The following is a 22,689-nucleotide window of genomic DNA, read 5'->3' on the forward strand; positions in this document are numbered from 1 at the left end:
GAGACTCATGGCCAGGTCTCCCAGTTGTGTGCCCATTCTGTAGATAAACACAGGGCTTAAATCTCCTGACCTGTCAATCTGGCCCTTTCTCTGGGGGGGAGGGATAGCTCAGTGGTTTGAGCATTGGCCTGCTAAACCCAGGGTTGTAAGTTCAATCCTTGAGGGGGCCACCTAGAGATCTGGGGCAAAATCAGTACTTGGTCCTGCTAGTGAAGGCAGGGGGCTGGACTCAATGACCTTTCAAGGTCCCTTCCAGTTCTAGGAGATAGGATATCTCCATTAATTTATTTATTTAAATAAATACAAATATCTTTTCAAAATAAAAGAAAGGAAAAAGTTTGTTGTCTAAAACATTGCAACAACTGAGGTAGGTGCAGTTATATCAGATTGTCCACATATACAGAACCCTTGTGTTCCCTAATCTATTGGCAGTGGATGAACAGCTGCCACTAAGAACCAGACTGAGAGACTATTCATTTGTTTCAGAATGGTTACGAAGCAGCCATCAGATAATTCTAGCCTAATGTCACTAGCTAACCAGCTGGAGTAGAAAGCAAACCAGAGGTCCCTATTCCCTTACCAATCACTCCAGCCATTTCAGTGATTATGAATTGATTTGGTCAAGGACTCATCTCAACCAATATTTGATGTTAATTAAAATATGATGACAAGAAACAATGCTGTATATATTTATATTTTGGAATGCTACCATGCTATAAATAATAATAATTAATGAGAGTGACAAGGTAAATGAGGTAATATCTATTATTGGACCAACAGAAGTTCCAATAAAAGATATTACCTCACCTACCTTGTCTCTCTCTCATATCTTGGGACCAACATGGCTACAACAACACTATGAATAATAATTAATAATACAAATGGTTCTTAGGTTCTTCTCTGTCAGATGAGTATGCATTCTACCAGCCAGCCATGAATGGAAGAAGGCATTTTGGCCCAGCTTTTATCTGGGAGTCTAGGATCACAGATGGGTACAGCAGGACCATGTTGTTGTACAGCACATTGATTTTAGCAGAGCAGATTTCCTCAGGCGTGGGTGTGGTTACCTTCTCCCTCCTGCCCAGGATATTCCGAAGGTTTCCCTCTTCCAACCACCATCAACTCTGTGCTGCCTAGAATGAGCCCAGGCCACCTATTCAGTACTAGAACCATACTTAGCCTGTTGACAACATAGAACTGAGAGTTCAAAACAGTCCACTGAGAGTTTATTTGAATGCTGGGAGCCTCAGCTGAGGAACAGCTGAATAAATGTGTTTAAAAGTTTGTAATAACGTTGATAAATCACATTTACTCTGAATTAACATTTTCTTGGGGAAAAAAATGTTTTATTTCTGTATTGGGTAAATGCTGGCATTACAAGCATAAAAGAGTTTGGTCCATCACTACAGACATGCTTGACAGCTTCTAAGTGCAAGGTTTTCACAACAAACTTGATTGATGGGCCTTGGGTTGATAGCATGCGTTGCCTAGAAATGTTATTGTTCTCTGCTAATGAAGTGAGATCCTGCTGTCCGGTTGGTATCTATAGCTGTATAATGACCTAAAATATCTTCATTACTTTTGATAAGTTGGTGAAGGTTTATTGATTGCTGCAGTTTATTTTTGTGGGTAGGGTTGCTGAGCGGAACAGGGGTGACTGTCTGGTTTCATCTTGACAAGCAGCAATGGGGAAGTTGTGTAATGGGCTGCTTCTTAAATGTACTTCACGATGAGCAGCAGAAACTTGAGCTCCAGGTTCTGCATTGGTTGTCTGTCATTCTGTCCTATGCAGCTTTAAATGTCTTGACCTTGTTACCCGAGAAAGCCCCCTCTCTCCCGATGTAACGCGGTCCTAGCTGAGATCCACAGAGGTGTTTGAACTAGAGCGCCGTTGGTAGGAAAGAGACAAAGTTGTTGGTCCAAAGCGTATGATTGTCATTTCTATTAGTATGCAAGGTTAAAAGTCACAGTAATATTCTTTTTAAGTAGTAAAATATTCCCAATGTGGGAAGTCATGCACCACTGACAGTTGTAATGCAAAGAACTGTTATGCAGATCTGTTACGATTAAACATACATGCCAGAAGCAACTGGACTCTCTTGTCAGAATAGAATGTGTGTAGGGGATACCTACAAATGGAAAAGGGTCTCTTCCTGTCTCCATTTATTCTCATGTTACTGAAGTCAGGGTCCTGCTCACGAGAAATCAAGTAACCTCTGCTCAGTTGTGTGAAAAAGACTACCCAAAAACCTGAGGCTCGTATTGTGCTCTGAAGGTGGTAAGACTGTCTCAGCCTGATCTTGAGAAGAAGCTCTGCCAAAGCGGTGGGCCTTCTATCAAAAAAGCTCTTTCCCTTACTCCAAGTAGGGATGCTCTGAGCTCTGTCACCTTCAGTGACTCTGAACAGGGGCCATTAACAGAAGCTTAAGGTAGCCAGGCCCAGCACCTTCCAGGCTTCGGAAGGTGAAGACTGTCAACAACATTCTGTTCCAGGTAGCTAACCAACGTAGCATTCAGGGGACTGGTGGGACATGCTTTTGTCCACCTGCTTGGGTGGCTGTGAGGAGGCAGATTACAGGGGCAGGAGGACGGGAAGGAGGACATGGGGAAAATCAATTAAAAACAAACAAAAAATATGATTAAAAAGAAAGGAGTATACATTTATATTTTGGGGCATTATTGTAGTGTAAACAACGATAATAATAATAAACATGGCACGTTGGTGGTTCTCTCTTAACAAGGGCTGCATTCACCTAGCCATCCATGGCTAGGAGAAGGAATTTTTGTCTCCAGCTTTTATCTGAGAGCCTAGGATCAGAGATGGATCCAGCAGGGCCGTGATGTTGTACCGCACATTCAGGGGTGAAAGTGAGCCGATAGGGGCCGGTAACCCGCACCGGCCCATACCCTGCCCACATTAAAGCGGTGCTGCAGCAGTGATTTAATGTACCTGCCCCTTTTGCCTTCCCTGTCGGCAGCCCTGCCGCTAGGGTCCGTACCAGCAGGGCCACCGACGGGGGAGCGGGATGGGCAGCGACGTTAAAGCGCTTTAAGGATGGTCCTTTGCTGCGGCGGCCCTTTAAGGATCCTCAAAGCGCTGCCGCGACAAAGGACCGCCCTTAAAGCGCTTTAACATCGCTGCTCCTTCCCCCCGTCAGTGGCCCTGCTGGTAGGGTCCTTACCGGCAGAGCCGCCGACAGGGGAGGCAAAAGGGGCAGGGACATTAAAGCGCTGCCCCAGCAGCGCTTTAAGGACAGTCCTTTGCTGCGGCAGCGCTTTGAGGGTCCTGCACATGCCCCGGTTGGCGGGGGGCACAGCAACATTAAAGTGCTGCCGCGGCAAAAGGCCCTGCTGTGCTTTAATGTCCCTGCCCCATTGCCCCTCCTGCCCCCGCAGCCTCCGACGGGCAGGGAGGGCAAAGGGAGCCGTTGCCCTGGGGCCGGCGATTTAAAAGGGCCTGAGGCCCCGGACGCAGCAGCCCTGGGCCCTTTAAATCAACACGGAAACCCCGGGTGCCGCAGGCCAGGCGGCCTGAAAGGACTGGTTGGGGGATGCTGACCCCCACGGCCCCGCCCCTTCCGCCGAGGCCCCGCCTCTTCCGGGGCTGGAATATCTGGAATAACATTTGTACTAGGGCGGAAAAGAAAACTGTGTGTCATCAGCATATCGTTGGTGTCACGAGCAATGGTACTGCATGATGTCTCCTGGCAGGCTCACACAGATGTTGAATAAGTGGTATGATGGGATTAGTTCTCGTGGGACTGCACAGGTGAGGAGACTATTGCCCCTCGCTTTCCATTGGAAACACCCAGAGAGGAAAGATCAGAGCCAACTTACATTGATTCTGCCTACACTGGCTAGAGCCTGCCGGACCCCAAAATCCCTGATGTCTGAAGCAAGATGTATGTAAAGGGAATTGCTGTACCAGTTTCTGTGCTATGGTGGAGAGGTGTCAGTCATTTAGACTTCTGTACACTTTAAAAGAAACCTAATGTTAATCTGGAGACTCCCTGGCATACCCTTAACATTTAGATTGGCCTACCGTTGTCACTCTAGGGTGTGAAAAATTCACCGCACTGAGCACAGTAGGTAAGCAAACCTAGCCTCAGCTAGATCGACGGTCTGCTTGGGGAGCTGGATTATGTACATTGATGGAAATACCCCCTTTCTCGATGTAGGAACCATCTACACTACAAAAAGCAACAGAGGGTCCTATGGCACCTTTAAGACTAACAGAAGTATTGGGAGCATAAGCTTTCGTGGGTAAGAACCTCACTTCTTCAGATGCAAAACTTGCATCTGAAGAAGTGAGGTTCTTACTTCTACAAAAAGAAGAACAGGAGTACTTGTGGCACCTTAGAGACTAACAAATTTATTAGAGCATAAGCTTTCGTGGACTACAGCCCACTTCTTCGGATGCATATAGCATATAGCTATATGCATCCGAAGAAGTGGGCTGTAGTCCACGAAAGCTTATGCTCTAATAAATTTGTTAGTCTCTAAGGTGCCACAAGTACTCCTGTTCTTCTTTTTGCGGATACAGACTAACACGGCTGTTACTCTGAAACTTGTTCTTACTTCTGTTAGTCTTAAAGGTGCCACAGGACCCTCTGATGCTTTTTACAGATTCAGACTAACACGGCTACCCCTCTGATATCTACACTACAGCGGTATAGCTGCAGTGCTGAAGTGCCCATAGTGTAGACATGGCCCAAGTTTCTTTCCATGGACCATTTTTGTGTAAAGCTTAAAAAACAAAACATAGTCCCTTCTTCAGCTGCCATTGAGTGATTCATTTCCCTTTCCACAATCTGATTTGTGGCATTTCACACAACCCCTGGCTGTGGTAGGCCTGAAGCTGGTGAGGCAGACACTGAGTATGCTATAGATCAAATATTCTCAAGCCTCTGAGGCTAAAGGTGGCAAGATGCATTGTGTTGCTCTGCGACACCTCCTATTCTCTGATCTTTGGAGAATCTTTGACATTGTTATCTATAACATCTCCATTAAGAGATGCTCACCCTCGCTCCCTGCTATTAGCCTACAGGCCACAATGCAGCAAAGCGGCACAGGTACAAGAGGAAAAAAGTAAGAAACTTGTGCACTGGGTTCTGATCTTTGTTACAGAGGGTAAATATTGAGTCGCTACCTTGACTTTAATGGATTAGCTCTGTCTCTAGAACCATGTGACTAGAATAAACATCTGCTCTTAAATTGTTTGTGTAAAATAATCTTAAGAAATAAACGTCAAAGGAATGAGCTTGGAGAAAGGTGAGTGTGTGTGTGTGTGTATTAGGTGGGCTTTTGCAAAGACAAGGCTGGTGTTAAATACTAATAATTCAAGCAATTATAGAAGGCAACATGCTCTGATAGCAATCGTGTCAGATGAGACTACCTGCTGACAAGTGTCTGGCATGGTTTCTGAACATAGATTCTCATGATACAGAGTGATATAGCTCTAAAACCAGTCACAAACATGTTTGGACATAAAGCCAGTTACCAATTTTGTTTAGCCATAACCATGTTTGCAAGTGGTTTCAAATACAAGTCCTTATGAGAACTAGCCTCTCAAAGTAAATGGGTCAAAGGTTTTGCAGATGACTACTGTCTTATGAATAAATCAGCTGAAGATATGCGGTGAAAGACACATGCTCTTGCAAATTCTTCCAAGAAAATAGGTCTCCTTATCAGTAATTCAAAGACAAAAGTTATGAATATTAATCTACCTACTGATGATTTTATCTACTTGGAAGGCGAGGCCCTGAAAACTCTTAAATTTGCTTAGATGAGTAACATCATTCAGAATACTGGTGACTGCAAATTTGATATAAAGTCCAGAATAGGTAAAGCAAGTGCTGTAATTCAAAAAGTTAATACAACATGGAAGTCCGACGTGATTCTGTAAAAACACCAAATTTAAGATCTTCTAGATAGAGCAGAGTCCTGGGAAAATAATAAGTTGATCCAGGGCAAAGAGAACAGCTTTCAGTGCAAGTGTAAAATGGACTAATAGAATAAGTAAAGAAGAGGTCCTAGAATGGGCACAACTGCCTATAATACAAGCTGTGTAGAAGAAGAGATGGACATTAGGCACATACTCGGGCAGCTAGCGCCTTGTGCCAGTCACACTGCCACAGCTACTTTTGTATTTTTAGCATGGTAGTTTGATCAAAGCTAGCACAGGTATGTCTACTCAGGCTGAAATCACACCTTCCAGCTGCAGTGTAAACATCCCGTGAGTCACAGAGCCCCTCTCAGCCTCCCTTGCAGCAGGGGGAAGTGCCCTTTGCCAAGCAGTGTACTTCTCATGGCATACTGGCACTCCTATACTGGCTGCCATGTTGGGGGATCAAAGCCAAGCGTCTGCCCATTCTCTGCCCCATTCCATCCACTCAGCCGCAGGAGAGGATGTAGCAGCTCTGTGGAGTCTGTCTCCCCCCACACTGCTAAACCACAATGTGGGTTGCCAGTACAAGAAGTAAGGTATTGCTTTAGACGCTCTCATTTCTCTGCACAACCCTGTGCATATGATCTGGCCCATAGTCTGAGGATCTCAGAACACTTTACAAACAGTGGCTAAGTATTACCACATCTCTGTGAGGCAATTCAAGCAGATATGCAGCCACCTCTGAGGTAGAACAAGGCAGCTGTTTTAACAGCACACAGCAACACAGTGCCATAATTTAGGCCAGGATGTGAAAAGTTAGATATCCGGTTGAAACTGTAGGGTAAATGTAGGTAGTCAGTAAGCGTAAAAACTGTCATAGGATCTTTAATGTCCATATAAGTGGTCAGGACCTTTGATTTTACTTTTCACCTAATAAGCAATTTCCTTAGAGTTTAGAGCTGTTGTGGCTACTTCTTGTAGTGATAAATTGGAGAATTCCAGAGAAGGGGAGAGGAAAGAGACAAACGGATTAGGTCTAATTTATGAACAGCAAGTCTAAGCATTAACCATGGGCAGCCTCAAGAAAATTCAACAATGAAAAGGGGGTAGAATAATTTATGATGGCTAAGGTTGAGCATAGCAAGGAATATCTGCTAGAACTAATGAAGGGAATATGTAAATTAGACATTAGGAACAGGGTTGTTACAGCGAAGTCAATTATTTGGCGTTTGATGGCTGATTTCCAAAGGAAGCTTGTCGAGTCACTGTCACAGAATGTTCAGGTGCAGACTAGAAAAAATCATTACGCATTTACGATAGAAGTTCACCATTAAAAAGGCCTTTCGAGCCTTATGTTCTGCAAGTCTATGATGCAATTCTAATAAATCATCCCTTGGATGCCTTGGCCCGGTATTTACATTTTAACTAGCTTAGATATTCACTGAAAATATTACACTGGGTGAGTGACAACAACAGGATTGTCTAATTACCACAGTCCAATTAACCCAATGTCTGGCGTATCCACAATAGGCACTGGTGACTAGGGAACACACAGAGGGGATAGTGGGGACAGCCATTATCTGTGTCCTGGTTGTGACAAAGTTTCTTCTCTTTGGGCTAGATCATGCCATTAAGACATTCATCGCAGCACTGTACCAACCCAGGACAAGCCCCAGGAGACATTGTGTCTTAAGGAGGCAAATGCCTGCCACAGCTCTTGGAGAGCTAGGCTTCTGTGTCACACCTCAGATGAGTGCAACCCCTTCACATTAGCTAGCTCTGCCGGCTGATGTGTAGCGGATTGAGTCTTGCAACCCTGAAGCTGCTAGCAAGGAATATTCCCTGTGTTCAGGAGAGCACTCGCAACAATGGCACAAATAAGTAAACCACTGAAAATCTCTAAATTCCGGGGGGTTGATTTTTGGATGAAAACTTGAAAAACTTCATGGAAATCAGACATTTTCTGTGGACATTTCCATTTTGCCAAATATTCACAAGTTCTAGCCTTGGCTTCCTCCTGGAAGAGTAATTTCACCATGCAACCAACACTGGAAGCACTCCAAGTCTTATACTGCCTAGAAGGCTGCAGGTCATTTTTTTTTTTTTTTATCTGACTCAGTCTTTAAAGATGTTTGATTTTCTACTACTGGAAACACAAACCCTTATTTAAAACACACACAGAGTCATTTCTAGTAAGGTTGTCCAGGGGTTGGTTGTTAATGTGTTAGTTAATTGTAAAGAACATCTCAGCTAACCGTATAATTAGAGTAGCTAACGCAGAATTAAACAATGATGCTGAACTGATATAAAATGGTTGGCATGCAGCAGATTGTCTTTTTTGTTTGTTTTCTTTTTCAAGTTATTTTAATTAATTTAGTGCCGGTGAAAATTCCTGAATTGTGACCTGTCCTGGAAACTGGAGTAGTTGTTTCAGAGTAGCAGCCGTGTTAGTCTGTATCCGCAAAAAGAACAGGAGTACTTGTGGCACCTTAGAGACTAACAAATTTATTAGAGCATAAGTTTTCATGGGCTAGTGGGCTGTAGCCTACGAAAGCTTATGGAGTAGTCGTTGTTATTTAGTAATTGGTTTACCATAGCACCAGGGCCTCATTGTGCTAGGTGCTGTACAAACACAGAACAAAAAAGATGGGGTCCCTGAGTACTTGCTTGCCAACAGTATGATGCAAACTTCGCCACCACTGTGCTCCAACCCCAACTTGGAAAGTCGCCTCTGCAGTGCGTGGGTGGTTCTTACTTCAGATCCATTCAATCCATGGTGGCTGGCTGGAATTTGTAAATCACCTGTCTCCATTGAATGCCTTAGATTACACTGCTAGCACAGGTGCCAGTTGGCATTGGGTGATGCAGACCTCACTACGATCTGAACCCATAACATTATTTCACACACACGAGCCACCATTCAGCTGATGCTAACGACTTTCAGCTAAGAACATAAGAATGGCTGTACTGGGTCAGACCAAAGGTCCATCCAGCCCAGTATCCTGTCTACCAACAGTGGCCAATGCCAGGTGCCCCAGAGGGAGTGATTGTGACAGGTAATGATCAAGTGATCTCTCTCCTGCCATCCATCACTACCCTCTGACAAACAGAGGCTACGGACACCATTCCTTACCCATCCTGGCTAACTGCCATTAATGGACTTAACCTCCATGAATTTATCCAGTTCTCTTTTAAACCCTGTTATAGTCCTAACCTTCACAACCTCCTCAGGCAAGGAGTTCCACAAGTTGACTGTGCACTGTGTGAAGAAGCACTTCCTTTTATTTGTTTTAAACCTGCTGCCCATTAAATTCCTTAGTGAGAAGGATTTGAACTGGCAACCTAGCAATGAAAAATTCCTAGTTGTTACATTGCCAGGTCTCTCTGGTTCTCTCACCGCCCCTCCACCCCCCAAATGAGCCCTGTACTTGATAACTGCAGATCACACTTTGCATTCAGTATCATATTTAAGTAAAATAATTGAATGGCAATTGACAGTTTAAGATTACACTAATTGCTCCGTTTCCCAGAACACTCCTAAAAAGAAAATGAATTTATCCTTCATATTTTTCCAGTTAAATGACCCTCATGGAAATAAATCCAGAGTGCGGAATTAATAGTGCTGCAAACAAAGTGTATAAAGAGTGCAGACTGCTTAGCTTTTTGTCATAATCTTTGCACAGTTTCTATTTTTTGAAGATAAGAACATACTGCCTGCAATAAACTTCTCTTTCCTGGGGCTGGTATCAGTCAGTTTGATAGATTACTACTACTTCCCTCAATACCTGTATTAGTTTACACACCAGAATCTGAGGTATATAGCAGAAAAGGCAAGTGTGTGAGATATTCAGCTCAGGTTTTGGTTATGGATTTCCATGTCCTTGATTACTTAGTACACAGTAGATTTTCTTCTTCTGAGCAGCTACCAAAAAAAAACAACAACAACAACAAACAAAAAAAACTGTAGCTGACAGTATTTGAAGCCCTTTTCTTTGGAAATGAGTAAATGGTCCCAAGGAGTTCAAGATATGTCATCTCATTGATATAGTGATTCCCAGTTAAAAGCATTTTTCATAGGATATCACATGAACCCACATAACTTGCTTTCAGTAATTTGTTGCTTAACAGGCCCATGGCTCACTGGAGCTGTTCAGAAACCTCTCTAGAATAACTAGGCACTATGGTCTAATAGTTCCTAGTGCACAGGCATCCACATCATAAACCAACCCATCACAATTTCAACTAATTGGAGTACTGTTATTGGGCTCTGCAGAGAGGCCGAGGGTTGAATGGGCCATGAAGACTGAGTTACTCTCTTACCCATAGAAGTACTCTTCCAGGTCAGGGATGGTGAATAATTGTGGGGTGAAGTTTGTGTTACAGCTGTGTCTGCTGTAATTTTTCTGTGGATTCTATGTTGTCACCTATCATGAGCGCTAACGTCTATTTTTCAATGAATCCACTCCATCAGGGAAACGTTTTGTATAAATGACATTTTTGTATCCATAATGCAGATGCCACCATGTCATGTGCTTGTTTATTTGTGTTTAATTTTATTTCTTTTTTTTTTTCTGTAGCCCTTATGATAGCCTCTGAGCACTTTCCAAATGTCAATTTAGCCTCACAACAGCTCTGTGACACCTGGAGAACTGAGACAGGTGCATTGGCCAAGATCACACAGGAAATCTATGGCAGAGGTGGGAATAGAACCTACATATCTAGATTTCTAGGCCAGTTTCTCAAACACAAGTACATTCTTCCTTCAAACTCTGTGTCTGTGTGCTGGGGAGGTGTTTATTTTTCGAGGTGGCAAAGTAGCAGAAAACCTCATCTTCTGGGGATCACACCATTCGGTTTGGAGTGTGTGCATGTTTTCGTGCCTTATCACAGTAAAAATAAGTACATACATGAATAAATTCACAAGCTATAAATATTAGGTGTGACCAGCCTAATGCATTTTTGACATTATTTCTTCCCAATATGAATTGCAAAGTCCCAGAGGCCTCAGTCATCTGGACTAACAAAGTGCAGCAACATCAGATGTGGAGCGAAAGGAAATAAGAATTGTGGCATTATCACTGTCAGAGAGCAGAGCCGACATTATCGCTTGTACTCAGGAGAGTAATGAAACACCTTCCTCCGTCATTTACTTTGTGTGCAGATCTTCACCTTTTCCCTCACTGCCAGCAACTCCTCATTGTAGGCTGGGTGAGCATTTGGAATGGGGTGTGTGTGGGTAAGGGATGTTTGTACCTAATTAGGAAACACATGCTCTGCCATGCATCACAAAAGACTTTTGAAACATTGTTCAATTTGTTCTACCCCTTGACAGAGTCGGGTAATTTTTTGGTTCCCTGCGCAAGAATATCGTTTCTCTATTTTCTGATGCAAGCCGTTCCTTGCTCTCCTCTCCCTGATACCAAACTATCATTCCATTGCTTTGAAGATAAAGTGGAATCAAATGCAGCTTTTGTTGTCAAAAAGAAGCAAGGAAAAGCAATTCTTTTTGTTTATTTGTCTGTTATCAGAACATTTCAGTGTTCACGCTTATCTTGAAATGTAGTGTTTAGAGGGGAATGGGGGCTGAGATAACCGTTCTGCATTGTGCTGGTTCAGACAGAATTAGACTGCCTTTCTATCTCTGTAATCTGCCAAGCCTCAACCCTTTATCTAACATCTTGGGTGAGGTTCTTTTGGAGGGAGGTCAGAGGGAGGGAGAAAAACAAGTTTTACACACACGCACACACATGCGCACACACACCCTGGAAGGGGTGGTCTTGTGAGATTGTCTGATGGAAGATGCTTTAAAAGTGCAAAGTTACAGTGGTGCCAATCCAGATCACAGCCTCAGTGTATTGGGTGCTGTACATGCTTACAATGAAAGAAAATCCCTACCCCAAAGAGCCTATAAACTAAATAGGGACCAAACACAATAGGGCATCCAGAACACAAAGAAAGAGTAAAGGTAGTAGGAACCCAAGGTTGCATATAATTTTAGCCGAGGGGGCAATTTGGTAACTTCAGTGTTTTGTGTGTGTGTATAAGAAGTAGATAAAAGATATTAAATAATTACTCATACGTAGAGCTGACTGAATAATTTTTTTTGTTGGGTGTCCAAACTGAAAAATCTGGGAAACGAATCAGTTAGTTTAGAACCAAAATGAAGTTTTATTTACCAAAATGAAAAATCAGAAATTAAAAAAAAAAATCATTCAGATCAAACGAAATGGTTTGAATGTTGATTCAAAACAAAATGTCAAAATAGTTTGTTTTGAAAAAAAATTTAGCACGTCCCTCGTCCCGTGCCGCTTCCTGCAGCCCCCATTGGCCTGGAGCAGTGAACCATGGCCAATGGGAGCCGCGATTGGCTGAACCTGTGGACGCGGCAGGTAAACAAACCGGCCCAGCCCATCAGGGGCTTTCCCTGACAAGCGGCAGCCCTAGTTTGAGAACCACTGGTTTCTGGTGTCTAAATTGCCCTTTTAGCCTCTACCTCAGTACCGAACCATGTTCCCAGGGAGTAGTGAGGAGAAAGCACGTACTGTTTCTGCCTCTTTTTTGAATAAATAAAGGGCTTTGATGTTCCAAGCCATCAGTCCAGCACCTTTCACCACATCTGAATTCACTCCACTGCCTGGACCAGAGATGGACTGCCATATTACTGCATTATTTCTTACCTAGGCCCTAATAAATGAATCATGTTAACAGGGAAAGGTTTCCAGCATCCTTCCTCTCTATCCCTCCCTGTTCAGAGGCTCTACGTAATGGCATCACATTGGTCTGATGAGAGCTAGACATCACGCCTTCCAAAACCCATCCACTCAGCTCCTGCTGTCGAGCGCGGTGTCTCTGCAGTGCTCCTGGAGCCTGCTGTCCCCAGTCAGCTTAGGGGCTGAGATGATGAAGCTCAACAGAGCTATTTTAATTATTCAGCCTGGTGCCATCACTTCCCAAGATGGCACTGACCATTAAGACAACAAAATAGAGCGAGAGAAGGAGAAAGAAACTCCCCGTGCTGGTTGTTGAGCAGTCCCAGAGGAGGTCTAACTCAGGCTGTAATTGCTGTTCTGGATAGCTTCTGCCCTCGAAACAATTTTCAGCTGGTCTGTTGTTGCTTAGCCTGGCTCAGTTTGATTTATAGGATGTCATTTTTTTCTCCCCAGCTGTAGACAAGAGAAAAATATTTCCTTGAAAGACAGTTGCGGGTGAGATTTAGTTTTTGTCCATCTAGCATCAAAGAAGCTCTCTGCCTTTTTATGTCCCTTCTCCCTGCCCCCCCTCAGAAAGGAGTGGGGGAGTGGATTTGCACTATGTTTGAGTTTAAACACTGAGAAATATCCATCCTTATGCTCTTTTCGGTGTGCTACACAGTCTGGACAGTGGGAGGAATGTGCTCCTGAGAGTAATGCACACTGGGCACCGTGAACGGTGCTTCCCTATTATAACACATGTTGGGCACCTGGAGTGGGTGTTCCCCAATGGTTACATTTGCCTTGGCCCTGGGAGGGTGCTGCGGGAGGGCTACCCCAAGGGTAACACATTTTGGATATTTCCTGGGTTGCGTTACTGTATTGACATGCACAAAGATATGCTGTGTTTTACCCCTTTGAGATCCTACCCCAATATCTCTGTCTGCTTCCAGTTCATTTTATAACAGCCCTTGTTGATCATTCATCGTGTGACTGGCAGGGCAGACCCAGGAGTTTGCATATAGAACCCTACATGATCTGCATACGCAGATATGATTAATTTAGTAGTTCATTTCGATTCCTCTATCCAATTTATTTAAGACTAGAGGTTCTTTCTCCCTCTAAAGGGACAAACCCTGAGCTCTCTACTCAGTTTTTTATTCTCTCCGTACTCAGGCAAACTCCCTTTGATGTCTGTGGGACACTTCCCTGAAAAAGGATTAAGTCAATATCGATCAAGAACTGCAGGATGTGACCAGAAGTGAATGAGAAGGGACAGTGAGGGCATCCCTGGCCTGTCCCTTTGGAATGCAAATGAAGTCACCTCTTGTTTATTTAGCATTGTTCTTGTGGCTGGAATTTAGAGTGTCTTGAGAGTAAAATTACATGTGGGGACAAATGTAAATGTTTGCCCTGTTGCTAAACCTTGACACCTTTAGGAGTGAGAATGGCTGTCGGAGGAGCTAACATTTTCATTGCTGTTTTTGTGAATATGTTTGAAATGTATGTTCTGTGCTGAAATGGGCTGGTAGGCTGTCCTCTCTTTGGCTTTAAGAATGCTGAAAATGTGGGCATGTTAAAATGAGCCTTCTGTTGGGAGGTGTAACGTTCTAGTTAACCGGCCTGTTAATAGTTCTTAAAAGAATTTGTAAATTATCCCTGTAAAACCATCTGAGCCTGGTGATTTTCTAGGATGTTTTTTTTTTTGCTTGTTGTTCTTCCCTCTCTATATGTATGATAGGTCTAATGCAGCTTGTTTGTGTTCCTTGAAGTGTGAGAGCGTTAAACAATATTTACAGATCATGCAAATTATGCATATATTATGTTTGCCTTGGTCATCTCCTATCTCAGCTACTGCAACCATCCCTTTTGTGTCCTCCCTCCCCCCCCCCCCCCCCTTGCCACGTCTGTTTGCCTGTCTTCCTCTGTCTAGTCTACACACAGTATAAAGGGCCCGGTCATTCAAGGTGCAGAGCGCTCACAACTCCCACTGAAATCATTTGGCAGATGGCAAGCACTCACTGCTTTCCAGAGGCACCGAGCACCTTGCCGGCTAAAAATCTTCATCTTCTCCCACCAGTCTGACCATGTAATTCCCTTCTCAGATTCTCCACGCTGACTTCCTCTTGCTCACTAACGCTTATCATCCTCCCCTTCAAGCTGCGACACAATTTCCTCTCTGCATACATCTCAGATCTCCTTTTGTCCTCCTCCCTGTCCACACAAGTCATTCTGGTTGGCACGTCATCTGTATCCTTCTCCCGGTTTGGCCTCCTTCCACGTTTTGTGCTGGCGTTTTCACATGGAATGCCTTTTCTTTCCTTTTGCACTGAGAGCCTGATTCATTGCCAAGTGAAGTCAGTGGAAGACTTTCCATTGACTTCAGTAGACTTTGGATTAGCCTTCAATTGGCTATCTTCTCTTCATTTCAATCCCTCCTTAACACATGCGTCCTCTGCAACGTCCTGTAATGTTAATCCACTTAAGAGAGAAGCGTGTGTTTAAATATACGTGGACCTACATACATGAGTGTGTGGTCTCCGTGTTTCCTAGTACTCTGTTGCTCTGTCTGTATCCAGTGTTTCTCTTGTCTTATACTTAGATTGTAATCTCTTTGGAGCAGTGACTGTCCTTTTGGTCTGTGTTTGTCCAGCATCTAGCACAATGGAGTCCTGGTCCATGACCATGACTGCTAGGCACTATAACAAAACAACAACAAAGAACAACAACCACCATCACCAACCACCCAGCACCACCACCACCAGACATAGAATATGTGAAACAATAGCAAGCTCTAGTAAATCAAGGGTTTCTTGTTTCTATGAAGTGAAGGGGATTTGTGAGACACTATATTCCATTGTGAAACATGCATAATGTGTAGAAACTTGGAAAATAGAAGTACTTTCATTTTACAGGCAAACTCCCAGTGACAGGAAAGTTCAGTGGTTCATCATGATGTACTGATTCCTGGCAGGAAGCTCTGAGAATGTAACTCTCAGATATTGTCTGTTCTGAAAAGTTGTTTTTTGTTTGCTAACACATTTCAGTTACTTGGACACTTTGCAGTGACTGGTTAAATTATTCAACAAATTCCATGCTGTGGGTTATATTATCCTGTACTTACCACTTTGCAACTTGCTCTGTTTTGCTTTTTAATACCACAGTCAACAATTTCTAAGTTCATTTCCTTGCTAGCCTTTTACCTTCTGGTGTCCATGGTACCTTCTCTGCTGCACCGATGTGTAGCAATATCTTCAAGCATTGTTATGGACATTTGAAAGGGAGATATTGGACTCACAGGGCAGGGGGGGAAGTCTATTTTGCTCTAATAAATAATTGGGTATGATAGGCAGCAAGCACTACAGTGTGTGGCTAATAATGTTTAATACATTATCTCTGTAGTTCTTCTCTTTTTGTTTATACTGTAATATACTGAGTTTAATGTGCAAATATCACAACAATATATGCAGTTTAATTAGCTTTTGAGGATCAGTTTGGGCGGTATGTCATTTGATCCTTCTGAAACAAAGTTTGTTCACTTGTCTGTCATTGACTTCAGTGTAATTACTGCAGGGATGTATTTTGCATTATAGCCACATAGTCACCATGAAACCAAATGTAGCTACTGATGCAGACATCAGTACACAGATGCTATGGTGATTCCATTCCATTGCTGGGACAGACAGACTGAAAGACAGGTGAAATCCTCTCTGGTTCAACTCACAGAAACCAAGTTTTAACTGGGATGTATTTAGTCCCAAGAGACCTATGTGAATTTTGCTTCACCCCCATCCCCATGTGCCATCTCTTTCTTTCACACTTTGCTAATCCTCACTCCCCATAGAAAAACTACAGTGGCACCTGCCTTCTTGGCAATGATTTACTACCATAGTGTTAGAGTGTGATCTCGTGTTACTTAAACTTCATTACTTTTATAAAATATTCCGCAGAACATTTACTAGTTATGAATATTCTCATACATAATTAAAGCTAGACTGCACTTGACAAGGAAGCGAGCACAGGGCATTTTGTGATGCATTACCCTATCCTTTGGTGTTTTAGCTTTTGTTTCTCGTATTTGTTCACTAGCTCGGAAATTTGCCATATTCAGTAATTCACAATGGTTCTCCCAGGCTTCATTACAAATTAATGAGATTCAACTGCATTATATAATTAAGTACTGTTCTACTCACAATTACATAATAAATTTCAAAAACAAATGTAGATACACTTGGAACCATTTATAAATTAATCAAAGGGGATAGTTTAGTTGTCTGACCATCAGGTTGGGGACATTTAGACTCCTTTGCACCACAGATTCTACTCCCAGCAGGCTTAAAGTAGGTGAATAGCCTACTGTTCAGTTAACTGTGGGAGGGAGTCCCTTAAAAGCGATTTTAAAAGTTGGGGGAGGAAATCATCTCCTGTGAGAAAACACGTGGGATGAGTCTGAGGGGAGAGAGAAACTACACTTCTCCATGAGAGCGTTCCCACATGTGTTGTGGGGAATATGTATGTGTGTTTTTCCCCTCAGTGCCCCAGTAGAGTCAACAAGGTGCTCCTCCCCTGGGATTTACAGTCAACTAGAGTTGCTCTCCTATATGCCTTATGCCAATGCACCGGCTCTGAAAACACCTCTCTGCGGAGCAAAGGAAAGTGAATACTGGCAAAAGTGGTTACCATGCTTGGATCATGTCCTGAGAGATGGACCGTTCCGTATGGACATTAATGATCCAGTGACACTTCACACAGGAGTAAGGGTTTGCTCTCGTTCTGGTGCTATGCATTGTATTTGGCATCAATTGGTTAATTCTCCTCCTCCTCACCCCCCGATTTATCTATGTATCAGAAGTGCTATATTATGGTGGCGCCTGTATTAAAATGTTGTGATAGTTCTGTTATACACTGAGCAGCCTTCACTCACACTCAGCATAATGTTTTTGTGTCCTAAGATAGATAGTGAAACAAGGTCGGATCTTTCTGCATGAAAAAGGTGCTATAAAAATTCAAAAGTTATAGCAACAAGTTCTGTATGAGTGTCCTTTTCTGGTATGCTAACAGGAGCCTTTTCTCTATTGTATTCAGTATTATCCCATTTACAGATTAATCATCCTTCTGAGAGCCAGAGTTACATGAAGCTAAGATCTGATGATGTTCTTACATGCTAGTTTGTTACAGGCTCTAATTTAGAAACATTATTGCAGTTGCTGTTTTTTAATTCAGAAGAGTTACTGTTGCTTTAACTAGTTAATTATTTGACACTTTGAAGAGGTGTAAATAGACCCACTCATCACATAGCTTTGCCCTAACTGACCTAAAGATAAAGAGATTTCAAAATCTGACACTCTTTCTATCAGCTCTCCATTCACTTAATAATGGTATTTCACCACAAGCACGCAACACTGAGAGAACTTAGTACAGAAGAATCAGCTGTCCTAGATGAATGGTATCCCTCAAACACAGCTCCTTAGAAATAGGGGAGGACTGGTTTTTGTTCTTTAGTGCTGCACGTTATTCTAAGCAGCTGGGTAGTCTAATTTTTCGACCTCCTCCTTTTACATGGCAACTCAATTGGTTCAGGTGCAAAGTTTGGTAACTGAAGTGCAACAAATTATGGTGTTGTTTAAGGGCCCTTTTAAGGTACAGTGAGAATATTTGGTCATCACTGTTCTATGCAGAAGAAAAAATATGTTTCCAAGATTGAGAAACTGGGCAACTCTTTTGGGTTTTGATGTATCTGTTGATCATTAACTGTGACCTTTCACCTTTTCAGAGTGACATGTTGGATGTAAACCAGATCATTAAAGACCTGGCCTCCATGGTTTATGAACAAGGCGACACAATAGGTAGGTATCACCATTAGTGTTAAGGTATGTACTTTATTATCTGATTTTGCCATTCAGATCTGAGGTGGCAACTCACCTACAAAAGAGTTTTAGGGGCCAAAATGATCCCAATGCCATGGCTGCTTAAGACAACTGAGTTGCCACTGAGACCATAGGGGATTTTGTCCATGGAAACCATCTTGGATTTGAAAAGCTGTCCTCTGTGATATTTGGGATAGTTACTGGTGGTGGTAGCTTAAAAACAGATTTCACAGGAAGAACAATCCATTAGCTGTTGGATATAGGGTGGGGAAGACATACCCATAACTAGAATGGGAAGACATTGTTAATTTTCCTCTGGAATTGGAATGAAAAATTATTGTCGCTGCAGAAAAATGTATAGCTTGATTCTGCTTAATAGAGCTTGAGCCATAATATTCTGACACGCACATGGTCCAAACATATGTCCAGAGCCTGACCCCTCCTTGCTCCCCCGCTGGCAGGGTTTTGGACCATAGTGAGGCAGCATGCTTGTGCATTGGTGGAACGCAGGGGAACAGAGGAAATGCCTAGTCATTGACTGTTTGTTCTCCAACATCAAGCGCATCATTGACAGGGAGTGGTGACCAGTGGGAAGAAATAGAGGCAAAATATAGGAGATCCAGATCTTTTAAAATGTCCTGTCCCCTCAGCTCCTTCATGACCATCTCCTGTTACAGCTAAGGGAAGGAAGGGTCAGATATGTTTCTCTCCCTCTTGTTTTACAGCATGTATGAGATAAAATGAACTATCCAGTGCCTTAAACAATTGCCAAAATTTCCTGAGTGCCTAAGTGAGACTTTAGCGACCTAAATATAAAAGAAGCCTGATTTGCAAAGATGCTGAGCACTTGCAGCTCTCATAGAAGTCAGTGGGAGTTGGACCAGACCCTAAGAGAGAAATCATAAAAGGAGAAATACTTCCAGTCTGACTATTGATCCCACTGTTTCCTTGCCAAGCACGCAGTCTTTGGCAAGTGTCCATTAAGCTGCAGACATGTCCATCCAAACAGAAATGTGCAAGTGCCATCACACAGACTGTTTATTCACAGACACAGAGCAAAATCAAGATGACATCTGCAACAATTCATTTTTGATCTTGTGCATGTTTGGCAGCTCTTTTTGTGCACAGATAACTTCTGAATCCGCTCGGGCTTCAGGAGGCGTATCAGATGTTAATGCCTTGAGGGACATGACAACATACATCAGTTAGTTTCATGACCCTTGTCACCAACTTCCTTGCGGCTAGATTTATTTTTTAAACCGTTACCCATGCGGTGGAAGTGGCCCTGATATTAACTTGCCTGGGAGAAAACAAAAAGCTGTAGAAAGTAGGACCTTTTGTCTTTAAACCAGCATCATGCTTTTACTGCTTTTATATAGGAGGCATTATTTTTCCAGTAGCACTGTTAACCTTTTTCTTTCTTTCTGAGTAGCTTTTCAGTCAATCAGCCAGTCAAGATATCTCCCTACTCAGTTGCTGTAAGTTCCCACTGTTTATCTTTTGACATTTATGTTACACACAAGTGAGAGGAATCAGAAGGTAAAGAGAGTTGAAACACCCACAGTGAAAATTCAGCATTGATGATAAGGGGGAGTTCTCACCACATCCAAGGTTTTAATTTCTGCCTGTTATACACATGAGATGAAAGTTCTGCAACTGTGTCTCCTCATTTAAATAAATAAAAAAATACTTAGTGGGGGAGTATCAGGCTGGCCAGCAAAACATACTGTTGTGTCCATGTTACACGATCAGATCTCACACTCACTCGTGCCTGCCCTGGGCTTGCTGGGAGCAATAGAAAGGCAGTTTGTGCTCACCCCTGGGGGGAGACCCGTGTTCTTTCAAGGAACCTTCTGTAGCTCACCTAGCTACCAAGTTAGCTAGCTTCTGAGTCAACATGACCACAGTCCTTCTTAAAGGGAGGGAAGTTTGTTGCCATGCAAGGGATGGGCGGAATGAATGAAGGAGGAAAAATGCAGAATCCTTGAGGATGCATCTCTGACATTTTGCATTTTCTGTACAGATATCACCATCCCTAAGGATTGTGATCTGTGTTCCCAGTAGCAGCATTTTCCTCTGTTTTAGTGGTTCATTGAACGTGGAACTGAGGATCACAATAGCGATGGTCCTGATTCATTAAAAAATAGTGACACAGATTGCCGTTGCATCAGGCACAAAACTCTTTTCAGTCCAGGGCAGTAGCAACCCCGAATAGTTTCAAATACAGATAGATACTGGATCATCTAGTCTGCCTCCCTGCCTCATTGCAGGACATGATCCATAAATCTGTACTGGATCCCCACTCACAGTCCTGTTTTACGCCAGCTTTGGTAATCAGTGAATGATCACCTGTGAGAGGTTGCTCCTTTGTATAACTGACACAAGCGCTCACGAAGGAAATGAAGTTAACTCCTGTAGTTATGCAGACAGCAATTTCAGTGGCATTGGACTTTTCCCATGTGTTAGCTGAGATGTCAACTTACATGTGACAGGCTTGCACAGCCAGGGATCAGCAAGTGGGCGGGAGTTTACATTTTCAAACAGGATTCAGATGTGGGTGTGGGAAACACTGCTTTTGTATTAAACAATATAAGGAAGGTGCGCAAATCCTCATTTGGAAAGTACACGCTACCTTATTAAATAGCATATAAATACCCAGCATTTGGTACCTTTCTAGGAACCAACCTCAACATGTTGACATGCAAGAGAAGTTCCACACCAGAGTCTGCGATTGCTGCTCAGTTGGTTGCTTCTACTTCTGACCCTACTGCTCGCGGGAATGTTACCATGTTCACACACTATACTACTGGAACGCCACGTCAAGGACAACACTCGCGGACCAAGACAAGGAAACCCAATTTTAGTCCACAGGAGACTGAAGTGCTTGTGCAGAAGGTCACCAAACACTACCAGCTACTTTTTGGGGCTTTAAGGGGGACCCCTGCCAAGAAGCACAGAGTGTGGAATAAGATCCTACAAGCTGTCAATGTTCTGGGGTATTGCAGGCGGGATATGGGGGATCTGAAACACAAATGGCGAGATCTCCGTGGGGTAGTGAGGAAAAAACTTGGGGAACATCAGAGAGCTGCAGCTGGAGGAGGGCCACCACAGTCCCTTGTCCTCACTCCAGTGGAGCGAATGGTAGCAGAAACGTTCTCCACTCAAACCATCCAAGGAGAGGGTCAAGGAGTTGACACCTTGAGAAGTAAGTTACACTGGTGCAATTATCAGAGCAACATTTACATATACATAAGCACACACACATTCAGCCACTCTGCAGTACTCATCAGCTCAAAATTTACTCATCATTCTCTGTTAAAGAATATGCTGTACACTGTATGGGCTGGTTTCTCCTCTCACATACCCCAGTGTAAATCAGGAATAAGTCCAATAAGTCAATGTATAATTGGTATTAGTGCAAGGAGAATCTAGCCCTGCATCTAGCAGATTTGAAGGAGACATCATCGACATAGCCGGCAATATCATTCTCATTAGCACATGATTTGGGCGAACACACATCTATCCATCTCTGGAGTCTGCTGTGTGTGTTGCAAGAGGGAGTCCAGGGGATTGAAATAATGTGCACGTTGCATTTTTTTAACCCATGACAGAAAAAATACTGCGGTTCTCGTGCCCATCAGGAAGAAGGAGATGCTTTCCTCTCCCATACACATAAACAATCTCTTTGGTATCCCGAAACAGTGCAAGAGCCAAATCCTTATGTAAGCTATCCTACATCAAACATCACAAGTAAGTTCACTGCTTACAGCTTCATCACATTTCTCACCGCTGAGCGCCAGATTATTCTGAAAGCAGTTTACTAGGATTATAACGATTACCCATTCCCACCCCCACCCCCCATCAGGCCATTTTGCCACCAACACTCATTCCTCAAGTAGAGCACATACATACCCCCAACCTGTTTCCTGAAAAGAGCAAGAGACTCAAAGACTGGTACATCCACACAATCAATCCAAGACTACAGCACAGGAAACACAGGAACTCAATGCTTTATTCACCAGCTCCAGCTACCTCTTTGTCGTGCCTAAAGGTGTACAGATCACAGCTTTCACAGCAAGACCTGCTGTCAGGGAAGGGAAGCTGTATGACATGAAGATGAGAACTTTCTTCACCCCTGTTTTTCTTCCATTTCTTATTACCACATTTGCCACCCATCCACCTTCTCCTGTTGCTGAGTCTGAGTTGCCTGGTTTTTAGATTTTGGTTGATACTGATATTGCACTTC

At 43.2% G+C, this 22,689-nt stretch overlaps 1 protein-coding gene across 5 annotated transcripts in view; it reads left to right on the plus strand.

Annotated features, from left to right (window-relative positions):
* Window positions 1–22,689, plus strand: part of LOC128831951 (t-SNARE domain-containing protein 1-like) — a 699,719-nt gene that overhangs the window by 452,324 nt on the left and 224,706 nt on the right. For all 5 annotated transcript variants that reach the window (XM_054018910.1, XM_054018909.1, XM_054018914.1 and 2 more), the window contains one exon: window positions 18,350–18,422. In XM_054018910.1, coding sequence (XP_053874885.1) covers window positions 18,350–18,422 — 73 coding nt within the window. The remainder of the gene's footprint in view (window positions 1–18,349; window positions 18,423–22,689) is intronic.

This window comes from Malaclemys terrapin, chromosome 2, assembly GCF_027887155.1.
Source record: "Malaclemys terrapin pileata isolate rMalTer1 chromosome 2, rMalTer1.hap1, whole genome shotgun sequence".
NCBI lineage: Eukaryota > Metazoa > Chordata > Testudines > Emydidae > Malaclemys > Malaclemys terrapin.